The sequence below is a fragment of the Furipterus horrens genome, unplaced genomic scaffold (assembly GCF_987537825.1).
Source record: "Furipterus horrens unplaced genomic scaffold, mFurHor1.1.pri manual_scaffold_1, whole genome shotgun sequence".
In the NCBI taxonomy this organism is placed as follows: domain Eukaryota; kingdom Metazoa; phylum Chordata; class Mammalia; order Chiroptera; family Furipteridae; genus Furipterus; species Furipterus horrens.
In genome coordinates, this window is record NW_028327171.1 from 187,133,413 (window position 1) to 187,155,212 (window position 21,800).

The window sequence follows — 21,800 nt, forward strand, 5'->3', positions numbered from 1 at the left end:
TTTTTTTTTTTTTGCTTCCTTATGTTCCATTCATTAATTTGATTCTCAGCTTCATCTGCTCTTCTGTTGTTTCCATATAGATTGTTCCTTATTTCAATTAGTGTATCCTTTGTTTCTGAATGCATCTTTTTTATGCTGCCGAGGCCCTCACGAAGTTCCTTTAGCATCCTTTTAACCACTGTTTCAAACCCTGCATCTGGAAAATTGCTTGCCTCCATATTGTTTAGTTTTTTTTCTGCGGTTTTGTCCCATTCTTTCATATAGGACATTTTCTTTTATTTCCTCATTTTAGCTGCCTCCCATGTTTATTTCTCAGTAGATCTGTTACATCTCCCAGTTTTGGCAGAGTGGCCTTATAGAGTAGGTGTCCTATGGGGCCCAGTAGTGCAGTCTCCCTATTCACCTGAGCCAGACACTCCAAGGGTGTCTCTTGTGTGAGCTGTGTGTGCCTTCCTACTGTAGTTGAGCCTTGATTGCTACTGTCATGTCTGTGTGTGGGACTGACCTGCCAGCTGAATGGCTGTGAAGCGTGGCCATGACTACAGAAGCAAGTTGTTGTTTGGGGGCTGAGGAACTCGCTTTAGTGGGGCTCGGCTGTCTGTCAAATCCACCCTTTGGGTGTGTCATTTGTGGAGTTAATTGGGTGGTGCTTTGGTGTAGTCTGAAGCTAGCCACCAAGTGTGTTGGTTTTGAGGCCTCTGGAGAGGGGTTCTGTTGCAGGCCAAGGTCATTTGCTGCTTGTGTCTGGCCCAGGACCACCTGCTAGGAGCTATAATGTGATCTGAGGTTGATAGCTGACTGTGCTAGGCTTGGAGGTGCCAGGGAACAGTTATGCCATGAACCAAGGACAGATGCCAGTAGTGCAGTGCCTAGGAATACTTAGTGAGAGGTACAGGGCATGATAAAGCCAGCTGCTGGTTGTTTGGGGTTTGTGGACCTATGAGATTTTAGAAAAGTCTGCAGTTTAGGCCCAGGCCAGCTCCTTGTATAGATTAGCCTCTGAAAGAGGGTTGGTATGGGCAAGTGAATTGGGTGCCTCAGGTTTCAGAGAATATTCAGGGAGCACTGTTAGCCAGGCTGATGGAGACTCAGACTTGGTGCCAACATGCACCAGCAGGCTGGGTAAATGGAGAGCTCAACAAAGAAACAATGGTGCCTGCCTTCGGTCCCCCTGCCTTGAGTCCAGGAGAGAGGTACCACTCCATTTCACACCCTGCAATCAGACGATTCAGATCCATTCTGTGTGTTTTTGAGCATGGTGCTTTTTGAGCTTCTGTCCTTCCTGTAGAGCTTACCGCAAGTGTTTGAGAGCAAGAGAATCCATGCTTGGGCCCTACAACAACCTTCTGTCTCACCTGAACCGAGTCCCCTGCTGATTTTCATAGCTAGCTGTTGTGGGAACTCCTTTTTATGGCAATTGGTACCCTGGGCTGGGGAGCCTGGGAGTGGGGCTGGGACCCCTTGCTCCTCAGTATGAACCTCTGCAGCTGAGATATCCCTCCCAATTCTTAACTGCCATACATGGGTGTGGGACCAGTCTGTTTCAAATCCCCACCCCTTCCTACCAGTCTCAATGTGGCTTCTTCTTTATATCCTTAGTTACAGGAGTTCTGTTCAGCTAGTATTCAGGTGGTTCTCAAGAGTGGTTGTTCTATAATTTAGTTGTAATTTTGATGTGGTCACAGGAGGAGGCAAAGCACAGCATTTACTGGAAGTCTAGATCTCTCTAACTTAAATAGCTCTGAAAGAAAGAAAGTAATCTCCTCTCTTGTTCAGCATAACAAATACCGCTGATTTACTTCTCTAATCAATGCTTCAGGTTCTGTGCTCTGCATCCTCCATTTCCTGCTGTTTCTCTCCGGCTAGCAAGAAAGCCTGTGGCTTTTCGCTTTTCACAGCTGATACTATTTTACTTTCCACTCTGTCGCTGTAGGCTGGGAAGCCCAGCTGGGGGTTTAGACCCTGCCCTTCTCAGGGGGAATCCCCGGCTGCTGAGCTGTTTCTCAGTCCCTTCAGCAGCCACCCGTGTGAGCCCAGCCAGCCCTTCCGCGTCTCCGCACTCCCTACCGGTCACGTTGTGATGTAGCGGCCTTTTCTGTCTCTCCGTGGTTATAAGACTTCTTTCCAGCTAGTGTTCCGTTGGTTATTCCAGATGATTTCTCCAAAATTAAGTTGTAAATCCAGACTGGTCCTGGGAGGAGGTTAGTGTAGCTTCCACTTACTCCTCCGCCATCTTGGATCTCCCCTCCATTTCCAATAGAAGTCTCTTTCTTCTACTGATTCCTGAATCCCTATATTATCTATTTATCCCACCCCACTCCATTTTCTTTTTCTCCTTCTTACTTTTTGCAAAGTGGTCTTCAATATTCTTTTCTATGTACTCCCCACATCTATTTTTCTAGGCAAAACATCATACATTTTACATTTCCAATATGCCTAGCACAATACTTAACAAAGAGTATGTATCTGTTAAATTCTTCAGCTGCATTTTATAACTTTCAAAATATACTTCTGAGACTTACCTTGCTTGTAACTTCCAGCATTACCAGGAAGAAAGAGAACTGGAATACCCGTTAAAGGGAGAATTTTGTGTTCTTCAGCATAAGATCCTTCTCCATAAAGATATAATTCATATGCAGGATAGCGTTTTGCCAATTTCTTTGGCAGTTCTATTTTCTACAGCAAAAAGTAAATAAATAAAATTAAAAATGTGATATTACTTTAATACAATTGAACGACACCATACCCAATTCTGAATTATACAAATAGTGCAATAAAAAAATAATACTGATGAAGTCAAGATAGCAGCATAGGCAGATGCGGCTTGCCTCTTCACACAACCACATCAAAATTACTACTAAAATATAGAACAACCATCAGCCAGAACTGTCAGAATTTGAGTTGAATGGAAGGCTGACAACTATGGAATTAAAGAAACCACATCCATAGAGACTGAGATGGCAAGCTGATGCCATATCTGAGACTCCATCTACCTAGTTAACACTGATTGACCCACCTTGGAGATCCCCAGAGACTCTGCCGCACCCAACTTATGGGCCTACTCACGCTGCTTTTCCATATGAATGGCTGGTCTTGGCTCATGCTTCACAATTTCCTAAATCCTATCAAACAAGCAACAGCTGGTCTCAGTGAGCTCCAGACCTGCACTACCAGTAAACAGCTTAGATTCACAGCTTGGCTTTGCCTGGGTATCTCCAAGCCCATCACAAGTAGCAGCCATCTCAGATTGCTTTAAAGCTCAGGCACGGTGCCCAGGATAAAACATAGAAGGGGGATGACCTTGGCCTACACCACCCAGGAAACCCCAGGGCCAACACACCCAGTGGACAGCTACAGACCATGTAGGAGCACCACCACCCTGCCCCTGCACAGCTGATCTTCCAAAGAAGGCGGAGGTTGGTGGTCGGTAGTCACAGCCAGTCCTTGCAGCTGACTGGCCTGGAAAAATCCCTCCCATTGACCTGCCAACAACAACCAAAGCTCAACTACAAGAGGAGGGTGTACTCAGCCAACACAAAGGGAGCATCTCGAATACTCAGCTTGGGTGAAAGGGAAGGTAAGTGCCACTGGACCCTACAGAACACATACTACATTTGGCCACACTACCAAGACAAGGAGGCAGGTCTACTTAATACACAGAAATAAACACAAGGAGGCAGCCAAATTGAGGAGGCAAAGAAATATGGCCCAAATGAAAGAACAGAACAAAATCCCAGAAAAAGAACTAAATGAAACAGATATAGCCAACCTATAAGACGCAGAGTTCAAAACACTGGTCATCAGGATGCTCAGAGAAATGATTGAGTACGGCCACAAAATAAAGGAAGAAGTGAAGGTTATACAAAGGGAAATGAAGAAAAATATATAGAAACCAACAGTGATGGGAAGGAAGCTGAGATTCAAATCAACAATTTTGAACAAAAGGAAGAAATAAATATTCGCCTGGGACATAAAGAAGAAGAAAAAATGGAAAAAAATGAGAGGATTAGGAACCTCTTGGACAACTTTAAATGTACCAAGATCCAAATCAAAGGGGTGCCAGAAGAAGAGGAGGAAGAGCAAGAAATTGAAAATGTATTTGAAAAACTTCCCTAACTTCGTGAAGGAAATACATATACAGGTCCAGGAAGCGCAGAGTGTCCCAATGAAGTTGGACCCAAAGAGGAATCTGAGGCATAAGACCTGGATTCTGGGAATTCAGATCTAATATCAGCAAGCCCCCAATAAATATGTCGCCCCCAGTAACTGCTGATGCCAGTAACTGCCTATGCCCTGTGATTATCCTGTTTCAAAAAGATATCTTTTTCTGTTGACAGGATTTTAGCAACCTCCCTGTTCTCAGAGCCTATTTCTCTATCACTAGCGTCACCTGGACTTTTGAAAATCCCACCAACTCTCCCACCCCTTAAAAATCCTCACTTTGCTGCTACTAGGGCTGATATTACTTTGGTCTCAGCCCAACTGTTTCCAGCTGGCCAAATAATTCTCATCGCCTGTTCTCCTGTTGTTTCTTCTCTCACTCGGCTGAACCTAACAAGGACCACATCAAGATACATCATAATTAAAATGCAGAAGGTTAAACATAAAGAGAGAATCTTAAAAGCAGCAAGAGAAAAGAAGACAGTTAACTACAAAGGAGTTCCCATAAAACAGTCAGCTGATTTCTCAAAAGAAACTTTGCAGGCAAGAAGGAGCTGGCAAGAAGTACTCAAAGTAATGAAAAGCCAGGACCTACCTAGATTAGCCTATCCAGCAAAGCTATCATTTAGAATGGAAGGGCAGATAAAGAACTTCCCTGACAAGGTAAAGCTAAAGGGAGTTCATTATCACCAAGCCATTATTATATGAAATGTTAAAGGGACTTTTTTAATAAAAAGAAGATCAACTCTATGAACATTAAAATGATAACAAACTCACAACTATCAACAACTGAATCTAAAAAATAAAAACAAAAACAAACTAAGCAAATAATCAAAACAGGAATAGTCATAGGTATGAGGATCATTTGGAGGGTTATCAGCTGGGACAGGGAAGGGGGAAAGAGGGGAAAATGGTGCAGGTGTAACAGAGGGCCATCCCCAAATTCGCCACGGCCCATAGTTTTGGGGATGGGAGGAAGGAGATAGTACAGCTTTAAAGGTACTTTGCATGTCTATGGCAGGGTGGTAGCTAGGTCTGGTAAAAGAGTGGATGATACTGTTTAAGATTCTTTGTGTATCATGACAAGGAGACAGCTGAGCCTTTCCTGAAGGAGAGAGCCAGAAGGAGCCAGACATAAGGAAGGGGGCCATGCTGTTTGAAAGAATGAAGGGCCCCACCATCCACCATGAGAAACACAGTGGAAGGAGCATGTTAGAGGTGCATGATGAATCAGCAGGTTGTAGCAGCCATGTGAGAAGTAGTAGTCATGCGGTTTGTAGTCAGGATCTGGCCATGCAGCCTGGGCTAGTAAGAAAGCAGGCATGCTGCTGCTTTGATTGTGCCTGCTCCAGCTGTCTCTGAAGTCACCAAGGAATCTGCCTTGCAGTCCTGGACTCTACCTGGACCTTTGGAACTCAGGACAAGTGGAGAGGACACTCTCTTAGGACTTGAGCCTTTCCTGGACTTCGCCATGATCCAGTGTAATATGGCACATGCTTTCCTGGACCATTAGCTGGAGGCTGATGATAACATACCCCAGATCCTGAAAGGAGAGAGCTGACAGGTAAGGAATAGGGAACTATTGGGCTTGGTTTTGGTTTATAGCCTTTAGGGGAGCAATGGAAGTGCTGGGTCTCAGGGAAAACATGGCTCTGAGCAGGAGTGCTCCAAGTCCCACCGCTCCCAGGTTGGAATATTGTAAATAAAGACCTGTTTTTCTCAACACTAATTGTTGGGTCTTACACCAAGGTGCCATGTGAACGAACCCCCTTTGCTCGGTAACACAGGGATCAAGAAGCATAATTGGTAGGAACAAAATAGACAGGGAGATGTTAAGAATAGTATAGGAAAGGGAGAAGTCAAAGAACTTACATGTACAACTCATAGACATGAACTAAGGGTGGAGGGATTGCTAGAGGGAAAGGGGGTACTAGGCAGAATGGGGCAAAGGGAAAAAAATTGGGACAACTGCACAGCATAATCAGTAAAATATATTTAAAAATATTAGTGATGATAAAACTGCACTTAATGCACAAGTTCTACTTTTAGTTTATTCATAGGGAGACAGTCTTAAATTACATAATTTTTGAACCATGCAGTCTTCGTGAAAGCATAAAATGGGACATGAAATTCTAATAAATACAAAGTACTCAAATAGCCATTGACAACAGAAAAACACTGGTAGAATCACCAACTTACATGTTAATACGACTGAAAATACATTTAATTTAGTATCAGTATCATTTACACTTGGAAGTGACAAAAGCTTTCCATTATCAAATCAATTCTTTTTTGCTATTTTAAACTGTTTTTTCATGTCTTTCCTTCTACTCGGGGCCAACTACATATTCCAGCTGTTACATCATTCAACAGAAAGCAAGTTTGTCTTATAATGCAGCTTTCTGACCTCTCAGTGTAGTATGCTTTGACCTACAATGCGCTTAACAAATTAATCTGAACCTTATAGCCATGCCTTCTTCAAGACTTGTACACTCTTCTCTCCATAACATTTCAATGAATTAGCATCATTTCAGTTTACATGAACAAAGTGCATAGTTCGTCAGCAATCCTTAAACTACTCTGCAATTCATATTTTTGCATAACAAATGAGCCAGTAATTCACATACATTTTTTTTCAACAAAATATAAATTAGGTCTTAATATCATCCCCAAAGGTCAGCATCCATAAAAGTAGCAGTATAGTATATAAACGCTTCTGCTCCTTTTTCAATGAGAGAAACCATTAAAAATGAAACCAGGTACTTTGAACAGTAGATTTTATTTAAGTGGCATCAATAGATTTAATGATCTAGCAGTGCTACACATATGCTTGATAAAAATTTCAACTACTGAATGCACTTTTAAACTGTAAATGGTAATGACTACTGAAAAATCACTGTTGTAAAAAACCAGAATTCTGATTATTCATACACATTCCTGGATATTCCTTTGAAGATATTACCATAAACAACCTGGACCAATAGCATCATGAAAACACCTTTAGAGTGTGAGCTTACTGTGTAAGATACTAGCAGCTTTTTATCTCCTCAAATAATCAAAATAGAGAAATACAAACCCCACTATTTGCTTTATATATGCAGATGCACCTTAACTCAAATTAGTTGATATTGATTATGCACTGTATATAATGAAAAATGAAAATGACACAATATCTTGTTTCTTTACGTACAAATTAAGCAAAAAGAAACCATGAGAGAATTCTTCCCAATTTAAACCATTTGAGATAGAATAGTAGTACATGCATATTAAATCATTCTTTTTAAATCAGTAGCTAAACAAAGTATTGAACTAGTTGAAAATTAACTCAGAAAAAAAGAAACTATAAATATATCCAAAAATAAATATTTAATCTTCTGGAGACAGAAAAACAAACAAACGAATAGATTTGATGTATTTCATAATATGCTATTATGAGAGAAATTTTGTAGTGAGAAAGTGTATACTGTTAAAACTATGAATGCATATAATATGGAGTAGCAAAAAGTAGAGATTTAAAAAAGGAGGTAGAACCAAAAAACAAAATTGAGAGCTGTAGGCAAATAACAAAAGTGCATTTCCAGACAGAGTTAAAGTTGGGAGTAAGTGGTAGGAAGAAACAGGAAGGGTATCGATCAGATTGAGGACAGAAAAGGTATAGGCACACACAAAGTATGCTGATGAAAAAACAGAAGAGGGTCAAGAGATTTGGAAAAACAAAACACAGCAACAGGAATCTGATATATTTTAAACTGATTACTTTATATAGATCATATTAAATGAGCACCCCTACCCCTTAAAAAAGACCTCTAATTAAGATCATTACCTTTACACTTAAATATTATCTCCACACATCATGCCCCTATTGCTCGTTCTCTCTTGACTCTGCCTTAGTACAGGTTCTTCTCATCTCTAACCTAGAGCCCCTTCAAAAGACAAAAATTCTAACAAATCCCCAAGTGCTAGAAAAATACTGATTTAAGAAACTAAAGTCTTTATTTTATTATATATCTTTTAATTGTGATTTTAAAATGCAAAAACAAAAAACAAAAAGAAAAAAATTATTTTGATAAAAATGAATGCAGCTTTTGTTTCCTTTTTAAAGATTTTATTTATTTATTTTTAGAGAATTGGCAAGGGAGAGAGAAACAATGGAGAGAAATTGCAATTGATTGCCTCTCAAACACCCCCAACTGGGGACCTGGCCTGCAAGCCAGGCATGTGCCCTGACTGAGAATCGAACCAGTGACCTTTTGGTTTGTACGCCAGCACTCAATCCACTGAGCCACACCAGCTAGGGCTTAATGCAGCTTTTAAGTTCTCATGAAGAACTAGCTCTCAGCCCTTTGCCCACCCCTCCCTTAAGAATCCTCCAGAGGACTCCAGCTTGATAAAAAGACCTAGGGACAACTGAATCTTTCAGACCAGTGTCTCTCCATGTAATAATCTCCCTGCTACCATCTATAGTCCATACTGCTGTCAAGAATACCTTGTTAAAACATACACCTACCTATGTGTTTCTTCACTGCATGTAGAAATGATAAAGGCTTAGAGAAATGTCCTTTAAAATCTGACTCTAATTATTCTTCCTACTTTCTTATAACTTACATAGGCCAGGTTTTAACATATATTTTTAATATGTCTCAAAATTCAAGATTCAATAGGATATACACTCAATAGGCTCTCTCATACCTGTGGTCCTTTAGCCACCCAGTTTCCTACACAGAAGGCAACTAATGTCAGCAGTTTGTGCTTGCAGAAATGTTTTACGTATGCACATACAAGAAAACATGTTTATAGGTTATTTTCTCCTTTTTACATAGAGTTACATACTATACATACTGCCTATGCAATGTATCCTGGTACCTTCTTTATTCACAAATGCTATTCTTTGTTCCTGCAATTTTCTTGTTTCTGCACTTTATGAACTATGGTACCTACCCTCCATGGCCCAATTCACTACCTCTTTTCTACAGCCTTTGACTACCAAGACAAACCTAAATGCTCCCCTCTGTGAAGAGCCTTGTACACACTCTCTAACAGTGAAATTATACCATTTAGCACATTTGAACTATCCATTCCATTCTTGTTTTCCCTCATTGTATTATAAAGACATAAATTAAAGGCACAAGGTCTGATTCATCTGTAATTCTCTCTCACTCATAATTAGTACCTGGAATATACCTGATACATACTCACTCAATAAATGATCTGCTAAATAAACATCAGACTTAATAACAAAATATGTGATTTGTATTTCCCAACATCTTTCAAAAGAGCAACTGTTAGATCACATATCTGAAGACAGGCAAATAAATTACTCTAATGGAAAAAACAATGCAGATGTTTCTTCTCCAATTCTACAATTTGCCCAAAACGGTTTGCTACTATGTATTTGAAAGCTCTGCCTTGCTGTCATAAGGCAAGAAGCTTTAAAAAATAATGTGTATTTTGTCTGGGAGGTTGATAAGATATTCAGTTAACTCTCAATAAGAGACCCTAGGAAAACTAAAAGGTAGAGAATGAATAGAGGTAATCAAACAGTTTTAAATTCAAAACTTCATCTTTACCAAGAACTTCAAATTCCTGTCACATCTTTTATTTTTTTAATGGAAAATAAAATTGAGTATGTTTCAACTATTGTTCATTTCCTCTAAGAGAAGAAAACCCAACAACTAGGATATTCCATCTAATGGATAGCAACCTATGAACAATTAGAGAGGTTACTATAAAATATAATTAAAGGTGAGCATATATAAAATAAATTTAGAACACTTTTATTTATTAAAAACCATAGTTTCTTAATAAAATGACCTCAGTTATTCATAAACCTCACTACATTTAAAATGACTCATTTCTGTAGGCAAGTTTTAACTTATTTGTAAAATAACAAGACCTAGGGCTAAGAGTCAAATATAAATACTGTAGTGAATTAACATAGCTTTTTACATCAAAAAATAAAAATCTACCCAAAAACATGGATCAAAAAACTCCTGCCACCACAATTATTATTGTACTAACAAATTATTAACAGAATGTAAAACCTCAAAAGGGCGATTTGAATCAAAATAAGTAAATACAGACACAACAACAGGAAAAATGCCAAATAGTTCTTGCATTAGCTACAGTAATTTTCTGGTGTCTTTCTAGTCATTCTTATGAGGCACAAAACGCATCTCTGAGGTCCATATGCTTTGTTCCCAACACTAAGCCATTTCTACTACTGCAAATATTAAGATAGCTTCAATAATTATAGGCAATCTAAAAATAAGTGGGAATTAATACATTGTTACAAAATAATTTTATTTGAACCAAACTCTTAAAAGCAGTACAAAATTAAAGTAACCTATTTCAGTCTACTGTTCAATCTAGAGTTTCCTAATTATTAAACCATAGAAAAATCAAAGGTGATTGATTAAAATGGCTTTATCCAGTTTTTAAAAATCTAAACTAGAAGCCCAAATATTTAACTATACATACTCTGATAAAAATAAACCAGCATATTTGCTTAGAAAGTAAGAGACAACAGTAACATTAAAATCTCCTATAACATTTGTTATCAAATGCTTCCACCCCCTTATAAACATTGATGCAAAACAAAGGTAAGAATTTCAAAACAAATAAAATCCAAACTAGGATTTTGCCCATGGGAAAGGAAGTTCATCAGCAATTTAAACCTTAAGTAGTTTTGAGATCTAAATAATAGCAGCATAATCAGATATGCTCCTCCATAATGACCTGTACCCAGAAGCAAGCACAATCGGCATCCTTCACCTAAAAGAAAAAATCTGCTATGGTTTTAAAAGTATACCACAAATACATTGTATCCATATGTATCACAGTGCATGTACATCTTACGTAGGGAGCTATGCTAATATGTATTTAGTAATTAGGAGATACATTTAGAAATAAAAGAATCATTCGGGAGAAATATCTTCGGACAATTGTGTGGTTTGCCACAACCTCTTTTTACAGCTGGTTATGAATGAAATTCTAGATTCTCCTATGCTGAATTGATGAAGCAACTGTGATTGAAAATGTTCAAAATGGAACGGGAGAGGTGGGGGCAGAGGGAGAGAGACAGAGGGCCGTGTCTCTCTTAAATAGCAAACATAGTAAGAAAAACAAAACACCACGAAATAGATTTTTAGCGCAATTGGTAAGAGACGACACGCATAAACAGAGGAGTGCACGCACACGCACGGACCCATAACCCACAAAAGGGGAGACTCCGCAAAATCTTTACCGGAGAGAACCTCAATAGTTTTCCATTTAATTACTCATCAGGTTAGCCTTTCACACAGACGTAAAAGCCTGGAGTCTCTAAGGCAGCCCTGGAAACTACCCAGCCAATGCACACTCTGCAGAAGCTCGGTCCCTTTCTACAAAAGCAAGAGCTGACTTGTACATTCCTGGGCGAGAGGAGGAGAATTTAGACGCGTGGGAAGCAAAGGAGGGTCCAGGGGCACCTGTTAAGGTAGGAACACGGGAAAGATGGGGTTTGGATTTAGGGAGAGGGGCTGAGATTGCGTCTCTGGGGATGAAGGGGGTTGGGCGCGACCAGTCTGAAAAGCCTGTGCATAGCATTTAGAATCTAGCAGAGGGACAGGGCAACAATTGCGAGTGGACACAGGAGGATGCTCGGGGAACCATCTAGGAAACATCCCCCCGTACAGAAAGGACACAAAGGGCAGGTGAGGGGAGTAATGGGGTTCTGCAATATTCCGGGACGGAAAAAAAACAGGCGAGGTTGGGATAAGGGGGTCGGAGGGGAGCGGGGAGCCACGGCAGAGGAAACCCATAGACGGGCCAGTTAGGAAGGGCCTGAATCTCGGAGCGCCCAGGTGAGGAGAGGGCGGAACCTCACCTGATACTCCGGGTACTCAAACATGTAGCTCATACTGCACTTGTTCTCCTCGAAGCCGAAGAAGACGTCCCACAGCCCTAGGGTGGCCATGAAGATCATGAAGGCATAAAACGCCAGGTTCCAGAGGTTGACAGAGTGAAGAAACATCGTGCTGCCGCTGCCACCGCCGCCGCGGGGCCCCAAGCCCTGACTGAGCGAGCCGAAGGCTCCAGGCAGCCCGAGCCCGAGCCCAGCCCGAGCGGCGCGCGCTTGCGCGGACGCCCAGCCTCCGCGCGCGCCCGCCGCACAGTGCGCCTGCGTGCAGCCGGCCCGCTGCGCCTTCCGCCCGGCCTCTCCCTGGGAGAGAGGAGGCGGCGATTGCAGCTGGCCCGACAATGCGGGCGTAGAGGAAAAAGCCAAAAGCGGGGTGGGCTGGAGGATAAGAGGGAAAAGGGGAGGGGCAGGGAAAGGAAAAAGGAAGAAGGGGGCAGGGAAGGGCAATGAGAGGCAAGCTGGAGGGAATGTAGAGGGAGAGAGGACACTAGAGAGGGTTTGGGGGGGCGGGGGTACCAGGGAAGAATGGGCGGAGCGCTCCGCAGGAGCCCTGGAGGCAAGGGGAGGGAAAGACTGCGGGTGGATGTCGGGTGGGTTAAGCTGGAGACCCGAAGGCGATTAATGATAGTGAGCTGACCCGGCGAGGGGAGAGGGGACGTCAGAGTCGTCCTGTAGGGAACACCTCTCCCTTCTGGTTCAATTTTGAAAAGCTTCAGGCCTTCGCAGTTGGGTTCTCCCAGCGGTACCAGCACGTTCACAGCTGTCAGGACCAGTGAGTTGAAGCGTGGAACAAATGGCTCCCCGCCCCCACCTCCCGCCTCCGACCGCCGACGTCGGCCCCGTAGGTAACAGAGCATAAAAGCACCGGCTCATAAAAAGCCACCAGCAGGTCCACAGATTCTGTACTTGGTATAAGATGAAAGCCGGGGGCACAAAACCCGTCGTTAGTTTTTAAAAAATGCTACCAAAATTTCCATTAATACTGACGCCCCCAACAGGTATCCGGTAATCAGTTTCACGCTGACTGCCTTGCTCCCCAGAACCTCCACCTCTTGGGAAATTAGTTCCACATGAACGTAGAGAGGCACTTTAGTTCAAGTTTGTACTCAGACTCTCAAATGACTTAATTCATTTTGAAGACTTTCGGTTTGGTTTTGTACAAAGGAGGAGGTAAAAGTAGGTCAAAAACCATTCATAATCATGTATAGCATCACCAAAACACTGGAATGTTACAAGAAAAAAACAAAAACAAAACATGTTATCACTCTTCAAAGCTGACCCAAGAGCAGATGGGGTGTGTGTGTGTGTGTTTGTGTGTGTTCGCGCGCGTGTGAACTCCAAAATTCTCCTTAGAATTATTTTTGGCACTGACTGAATTGCATTTCACTGTGACTGATTTTCTGGTATTTTTTCTGTACAGAGGAAATTTCGCTTTGATACAAAGAATTTTAAAACTAAAAGGGAGTTTACAGTATATCGTAACACCCTGATATTCAGATGTGAGAGCACCTGAAATGTGGGGTGGGATTTGGGAGGAGTTAGTGCCAGATATGACAAATCATGTGGGGAACGATTTAAATTACACATTAAAAAGGGGGAATACTGTACATGGAAACTGGGAGCTTGAGAATCACAGAATGTATGCTCCTTGCCTCTCCTAGCATCTCATGACCAGCACAAATAAACGGTGGTTGCATCTGCAGTCTCATATCAGTGCTTTCTAAATGAATGTGCGTATGAATCACTTGGAGATTCTGTGTAAAAGCAGATTGTGATTCAGTAGTTCCAGAGTGGGAACAAAGATCTTGGATTTCTAACAAGCTTCTAAATGGGGCTGGTCAGTGGACCACACTTTGTGTAACAAGGATCGACCCATCCTGAGGACTCTGCTATATGGAGAAAACCCTGAACTTGAAGATGACAGAGTTTGCTCTTCTGGTGCCTTTCATGAGTGTGGCAACATACTGCCTTTATTGTCCACTCAGAAAGGAGCAGGATAGAGATTCAATGGATTCTTTGTTTATAATCTTTGTGTTCCTACTTTTTTACTCCCTACCCCCACCACCATCCATCATTATCCCCCTCCTGGCTTCACTTTCATTATATAAACTAACCCTACTGAGCATCTAACCTTACTCTGCCAGTGCTGTCAATTTCCTGGACTCTTGTCTTTCAATCCCACTCTTCTTACAAACTTCCAACTTTGGGTGAATATAGCCTACCTCTGAGCTCTGGCACTTGTGTATCTGAGCGCTGCTGGAGAAAATGACAAAATTATTTGAATTACTGTTCAGAAACGTGTATGTATATGTTTCTGATCAACTTCCTCTTCTTCAATCCACCTGTTTTTAAGCTCCCTACACCACCTCTTTCTTTTAGCAGGTTATTAGTACATTCTTCTATCTTCATATTCATATTCACAGAGACAATTTTGATTTTCAAGTGCACATTCCTTCAACTCTTAATTTCCCAGGGTTATCATCTCCATCCAGTCCTAATTTAGTTAGTACATCCAAAGTGCTTAGAATAATGCCTGGCACTGTTACTGTGACCTGCTGTCCTTTATCCTTTAGAGGACATCAAAAGCAAATCCTCCCATTGTGTTTTAGTACCCATCCCCTCCTCTCCAGGAAATTAGTTCTATCAAGTTAAAGTCTCTGTCAGTCTCTCTCATTCTACCCTCCATCCCCTGAAGCATGTGAATATGCTTAGGCCTTATTAATTTTAAAAAAGAAAAACTCTCCCTGCAACTGTCACCTGAAGCTTTTGCCTTCTCATCTCAGTCAGGGTTCCTAAAGTTGTGGCTTTTTAGGCTTAATGCAACCTTTCATAAAGGAAAGGACTATGTAATCATCTGACAATGCTCTTCAACTGGAATATTTAGTAACTTCATTAACACAACATTTTTTCAGAAAACCTGTTAGGTTTGTTTAAGCTCCACTTAGTTTTTGTTTGCTTGCTTTATTTACTGGAGGAAAAGGCTATCTTTTTCCACACAGAGTAACCACCCTCATATTACCTAGTTTTTGTACAGAAAAATAAGGAATTGTCTGTCTGGTGTGATAATCTAGTTGTTTTCTAAAATTAATTTCACTAAACTATGTTGATTACAGTGTACTACCTTCATACTATAGTTTTTAAAATAAACTTTATTTCTTTTTCTTTTTTTAAAATATATTTTATTGATCATGCTATTACAGTTGTCCCTATTTTTTCCTGGTACACCCCTTCCCTCCATCAATCCCACCCCCTTAATTCATGTCCCAGGGTCATGCATAGAAATTCTTTGGCTTCTCCATTTCCTTTACTATTCTTTTTTTTTTTTTTATGAACTAAAAAAGAAATTTGTTTATTGAGGGCATGAGGATACAAGCAATATAAAAATCAAAAGCTTCTCTGGCTTTAATTAGCTTTTCTTTCTCTTGTCAAATGGGGGTGGGATTTTATTTGTACATTTTCTAAGGATCCCAATCTGCTGATGAAATCCGTGTACAGGGGGAAGCTGTGGGGCAGATATTCCTTAAATGACCCATTGGGAGAACTCTATCAGGGAGGAAGTACCTGCTCCTCTGCCTACTTCTTTCCCTTCTATTCATGTATACTACAAAATAGTCATTGCATGCGATGGTGAGCCCAGCAATTAGCGAAAAGAAGCTCTGGAAGCCCACTCTGCCATCTCGGCACTGGTCCAGGTCCTTCATTATTTTCTCTATGGCCAGAGGGTCTTTTTGATTTTACAAAAATCGAGGGAACTCCTTTTCCATGAGAACTCTCAGGTCTTCCTTTGTTAAGTAGCCTTTATCCCCAACGAATTTGTGAAATGTGAACCTCATGGTTTCCATGGCATGTTCCATTTGAGACGGCATTTTGGTGAGGTCTTGGCCCGAGGCGTGGCAGGATCGCTAGGCTCGCTGGGACCTGTGGCCAGTCCTTTACTATTCTTAACACCCCCCTGTCTATTTTGTACCTACCAATAATGCTTCTTGCTTCTTGATCCCTATACCTTTCCCCCCATTCTCCCTGTTCCCCCTCCCCATTGATTACCCTCCATATGGTCTCCATATCTATGATTCTGCTCCTGTTCTAGTTGTTTGCTTAGGTTTTTGGTTTTTTTTTTAATTCAGTTGTTGATAGTTGTGAGTTTGTTGTCATTTTACTGTTCATAGTTTGATCTTCTTTTTCTTAAATAGATCCCTTTAACATTTTATATAATAAAGGCTTGGTGATGATGAACTCCTTTAGTTTTACCTTGTCTGGGGAATGCTTTATCTGCCCTTCCATTCTCAATGAAGCTTTGCTGGACAGAGTAATCTAGATTATAGGTCTTGCTTTTCATCACTTTGAATGCTTCTTGCCAGTTCCTCTTGCCTGCAAAGTTTCTTTTGAGAAATTAGCTGATAGGCTTATGGAAACACCTTTGTAGGTAACTCTCTGCTTTTCTCTCGCTGCTTTTAAAATTCTCTCTTGATTTTTAACCTTCGTCATTTTAATTATGATGTGTCTTGGTGTGGTCCTCTTTGGGTCCAACTTGTTTGGAACTCTGTGCTTCCTGGACTTGTCACCTCAATTCGGCAGTCTCCCTGCATTTGATTCTCTGTATTAGGTAGAGATACTTTTGCTCCCTGTTTGGGCGCACCTTTTACATTGTAAGGGGTGGAGCATTAGGTATTTGCCAGGACAGGGTGACCTGTTTCACCACTTTGTGGGGGATGGGTCAGAGAGGAAACAATGCCACTTGCTCAGCAGTCTCCCTGTTTCCAGTCACTTCACCCACTTCCTGTATGCCTGGCGCCCCTCTATCTGCTGCCCTTGTGGTGGTTCCCAGAGTGGGTGGGCTTACATATGTTCTAGGACTGTGGAGCCCTCTAAATGAACTCTCCTGAGAGCTGGGAAGTTTCTTCTGCCACCCCAACCCCCACTGGTTTTCACAGCCAGAAGTTATGAGGTTTCATTTTCCCAGTGTTGGACTCCTGGAATGTGCAATCTGGCGTAGGGCTGGGATTGCCCCTCAGGTGTTCCTCCTGGATTTTATCTACCACAAGTGAATGTGGGACTGCCAGTTCCACTGGCTACAACTACTGCCTTGCCACCTCCCCTCCATCACACCGCATCCTCTTCCCCAGCTCCTCAGCTCCGCCCCTCCTACCCATCTGGATGAATATGTATTTTTTATTTAAATCCTTGGTTTTTGGACTTCCATACAGTTCAATTTTTCTGGTGTTTCTAGTTGTTTTTTTGTTTTGTTTTCAGATTAGTTGTGATTCTTCTTATGGTTGTGTGAGGAGGCGAGGCATGTCTACCTACACCTCTATCTTGGCCAGCTATTTCTTCTTTTTCTTAAAAAACAAATATATAACAACTTGACTGTTAAAAACTAAAACTTATTTCAATCAGTTGGCTTAAAACCCTTTTACATGCTTGTTGGTTTCACCTACCTCTTACTACCTTATATTTAATAGGTATTCAATAAATATTTGTTTTTTAATTTATTTGAAAATAAGAGTCCACATATTGTAGCCATAAACCTCACCTTTTCTTTGATGCTTCAAAGCTAAAGGAAAAAAAGAAAAAGAAAACATAATGCCAGCAACTCTGTGGCTGCCAGCTCTGTTTCCAAGGAAACAGAGAATAGATCATCAAAAACAAAATAGGGATTTTCAACCTGATTACCCTTTTTTCACTAGTTCAGTCTCCATTGCTGCAAAATGAAAGGCAACATAACCCCTGACTTACAAACTGTATTTTTAATTGTTTGTGTTGTCTCTCACTATTAAAACCAGGCCCCCCCCAAATTAATCTTTTGGGTTGTATGTTGGTTTTCTTATAGAGGAAGTTAAACTTGTTCACAAGGTTAAAGAATACCTTTTAGATATAAAGCACTATGTATATTTACTGAATAATCTAACTTAACTTCAGAACTGTCAAATGTTTAAGTTATTGAATTTCCAATTTAACATTTCTTTGGAAAATATAAGAAAGTAATGGGAACATGTGAGGTCTGTCTGGAAAAGTCCAGCCTTTGTCAATATAATGAGAATAGTTTGTGCAACTTTGATGTAACCTGGCAGCCAAGGAGAGTGGACTGGAATGCGCATGAGTGAACCGTGATGACTTCACTGTACTAGGCAGTGGGGGCAGTAGATGCCATTGAGCGAGCATGTGTACTGTGTGGCCATTGCATTCAAAATGACTGAGTGAGTAGAGCAACAAATCTGCATCAGATTTTGCATTAACCTTAAACTTTCCTCCTTGGAAACTATTCAGATAATTCAGAAGGCCGCAGCTATGGGAAACTGGTGACTGGCAGCTTCATCATGAAAATGTGCCCCCCTCATGCATCACACATCTCATGCAGAGTTTTTTTGGTGAAACATCAAATCACTCAGCCCCACTACAGCCCTAATTTGTCACCCTGCAACTTTAGGCTTTTCCCAAAACAAATCACCTTTGAAAGGGAAGACATTTCAGACCATCGAAGAGATTCAGCAAAATACAATGGGCAGCTGATGACAATTAGGAGAACTGTGTGAAGTCCCAAGGCACCTAGTTTGAAGGGGACTGAGGCGTCATTGTCCTATGTACAATGTTTCTTGTATCTTGTAACTTCTTCAGTAACTGTCTCTATTTTTCATAGTATGTGGCTGGATACTTTCTGGACAGACCTTGTATAAGTAAAGAATAAAGACTTCTACAATGAAGTGTTTTATTTAAGGAAATAAGAAAGAGAGAAGGACAGGTTGAAAAAATATATAGGAGACAAGGGAAAAACAACTGGACTTCCATTCAATAGAGCAAAATACCACTATAACATTGTTCTTTGTTCCACAGATTTATATCTCAATAAAGCTGAGAGTAAAACACAGTGTTCCTCTGTTTTAAAATTTTAGTCAAAACCAGAGGATTCTCTTTGGGGTGAAGTGCAAAATAGAAATTTGCTTCAAGGGAAGTACCATTTAGGAGGCTTTAAATGGCATGTTAATATTTTCAGATAATGAATTCTGAACTTCAGATAATAATTCTAATGGGAAAGGACAATTAATGTAATCATTGCCGGTGGTCTTCCTAATTTGTTCTCTGCTTATATGTCTGTTTCCACCAAAGGATTGTAGCTCTTCAAAGACATGGCTGTAAGAGGTTCTTGGTCATTTTTAATACCTCAACCCAGTACGGGTCCTTGTAATTAGAGGTAACCTATAAGTGTTTTTGAATAATTTTTTAATTTAAGTAATACACTATACTTTATTAAAGGAGCTACATTTGTTCTTTTTACTATGAAATGCAAATTTTGTGATATTCAAATACATTTGTAAACAGTAATAGCCAAGGTAGACTACTTATTGTAAAATAACTTAGTTGAAAAAGTTATTGAAAAAGACTCAAGAGAGGAAAATATTAATTCAGAAAATTAGCTTCTGCACAGCAAAAGAAACCATCTACAAAATGAAAAGGCAACCAATCAAATGGGAAAGGATATTTGCAAATGGTATCTCCTATAAGGGGCTAATATCCAAGATATATAAAGAACTCACACAACTCAACAACTAAAAATGAAAACAACCCAATTAAAAAATGGACAGAGGACCTGAACATAAAATTTTCCTAGGAAGATATACTGATGGCCAACAGATATATGAAAAGATGCTTAACATCACTAATTATAAGGGAAATGCAAATCAAAGCACAATGAGATACTACCTCACACCTATTGGAATGGTCATTATCAATACAAACTTGTTATGGAGAGAATGTGAAGAAAAGGTAACCCTCACACACTGCTGGAGGGAATGTAAATTGGTTCAGCCACTATGGAAAACAGTATGAAATTTCTTCAAAAAATTGAGAATACAGCTAACAAGTGACCTAGCAATCCCTTTCCTGGGTATCTACCTCTCCCCCAAACCAACACTTAATTTGTGATGATATTTGCACCCTACATTTATTGTAGCCTTATTCACAATAGCCAAGACATGGAAACAACCTGAGTGTCTTCCAATGGATGACTGGACTAAGAGGATGTGGTACATTTATACAATGGAATACTACTCAGTCATTAAAAATATGAAATATTGCCATTTGCAACAATATGGCAAACCTTGAAACTATCATTAAATGAAATAAGTCAACAGAAAAGGGTAAGAGCCATATGATTTCATTCATATGTAGGATATGAAACAAAAAACAACAAATGAACAAACAAGGAAGCTCATAGATGCAACAGAACGGTGGTTAGCAGAGGGGAAGGGGGATGGGGAAGGAATGGTAAAGGGGTTTTAATATATGGTGACAGGAGACTAGACTTCAGGTTGTGAGCACCCTATGGAGTATATAGATGTTATATTATAAAGTTGTACACCTGAAATGTATACAATGTTATTAACCAATGTTACCCTATCATATTTGATTTTGAAAAATAGAAAATTAGCTAACATAAAAGACATTATGTTAAAAGAGAATAGCAATATGTGAAATCAATATGTACCCATCTTGAAAATGGAAAGGCATATCGGAAAAGATGGTGGGTTCTGGCTAAAGCACATATTCATATATTCAACTAAAGTATGAAACTTGATAAGACCTATGGAAATATTAGCAAAAGATATGGAAAGGTGTCCTCATCTATATATGGAGGAGGCTGGACTAAATCAGGAGTCAGCAAACTTTCTGTAAAGGTCCAGATAATAAATATATTCAGCCCTGCAGGCCATAAGGTCTCTGTCACAACTATTCAACTCTGCTGTTGTAATATGAAAGGAGCTATAGACAGGTTAAAAAAAAAAAAAAACTGTGGCTATGTTCTAATAAAACATTATTACAAAAACATAGCAGGCCTGATTTGGCCTGATGGCCATAGCTTGTTAACTCCTGGATTAGAAGATTTCTAATTCAATATCGAAGATTCAATATTCTATATCTGTGAATGTTAACATTAGCTGACATGGATTTTCTAAACTCACAAGATATTAGTCAAGAAATGTTATTAATAGTGAAATAGCAGAAAAACTTCAGCTTTAAGTATAATTCAACTTTAGCATGAACATCAATTTAACCATAGTTCTACTCAGTCGTCGGCGGCAGCGGCAGCCGTCCGTCTCGAGAGACGATGGTGTAGCTTCTTAAGAGTCTATCTGCACCGCCGAGAATGGCTGTGCAGTCCGACTCGGGAGTGACACGGTATCTGTCTCCTCCCGTGTTGAATCGACATCTTACGATGACGCTGGAGTGTCCTCTCCAGTGAAGCTGAAGCTACAGAGCCTGGGCAGGGTGATATGGAGGGTCTGCTGTTGCCCATGCAGCAGACCCCCCCTCTCTTCGCAGCTGAAGGGTCCAAGGGAAAGACGAAGTCAGTACAGCTTGGCTTCAGGTGCGCCGCAGGAGTTGCCGGTGTTGACTACAACGTCGAACCGCCTTAGGGACCCCGGCTCCGGATTTTCTGTCGGGGTTTACTCCCTTAGCCTTTCCCCTGAAGGGGTATGCCGCAAGGCAGCGGAGGTTTTTTGGAGTCAGAGTTTTCCTTCTCTGATGTGCCCTGACTGGAAGATCGAACCAGCGACACTTAGCTCGCAGGCCAACGCTCAATCCACTGAGCCAAACCAGCCAGGGTAATTCTACTCAGTATCACTATGCAATATATATGAAACATTGTGACATTGCTTGATACAGTGTTATGACTAATTTTATTAACAGATCCATTTAAAATGATGACCTAATATCTTTCATGAAGCATATCCAAACTTATATGGAT

General features: G+C 40.6%; 1 protein-coding gene and 1 pseudogene across 1 annotated transcript in view; both read right to left on the bottom strand.

Moving 5' to 3' along the window:
• Positions 1–12,245, bottom strand: part of PGAP1 (post-GPI attachment to proteins inositol deacylase 1) — a 71,305-nt gene extending 59,060 nt beyond the window's left edge. The window contains exons 1-2 of the mRNA XM_090268329.1: positions 12,026–12,245; positions 2,523–2,676 (exon numbers count right to left, since the gene is read on the bottom strand). Of these exons, the coding sequence (XP_090124455.1) occupies positions 2,523–2,676; positions 12,026–12,172 (301 nt within the window). The 5' untranslated portion in view covers positions 12,173–12,245. The remainder of the gene's footprint in view (positions 1–2,522; positions 2,677–12,025) is intronic.
• A 1,945-nt stretch (positions 12,246–14,190) lies between these two features.
• LOC150022451 (protein S100-A10 pseudogene) lies at positions 14,191–15,924 on the bottom strand (annotated as a pseudogene).
• Positions 15,925–21,800: the final 5,876 nt, after the last annotated feature.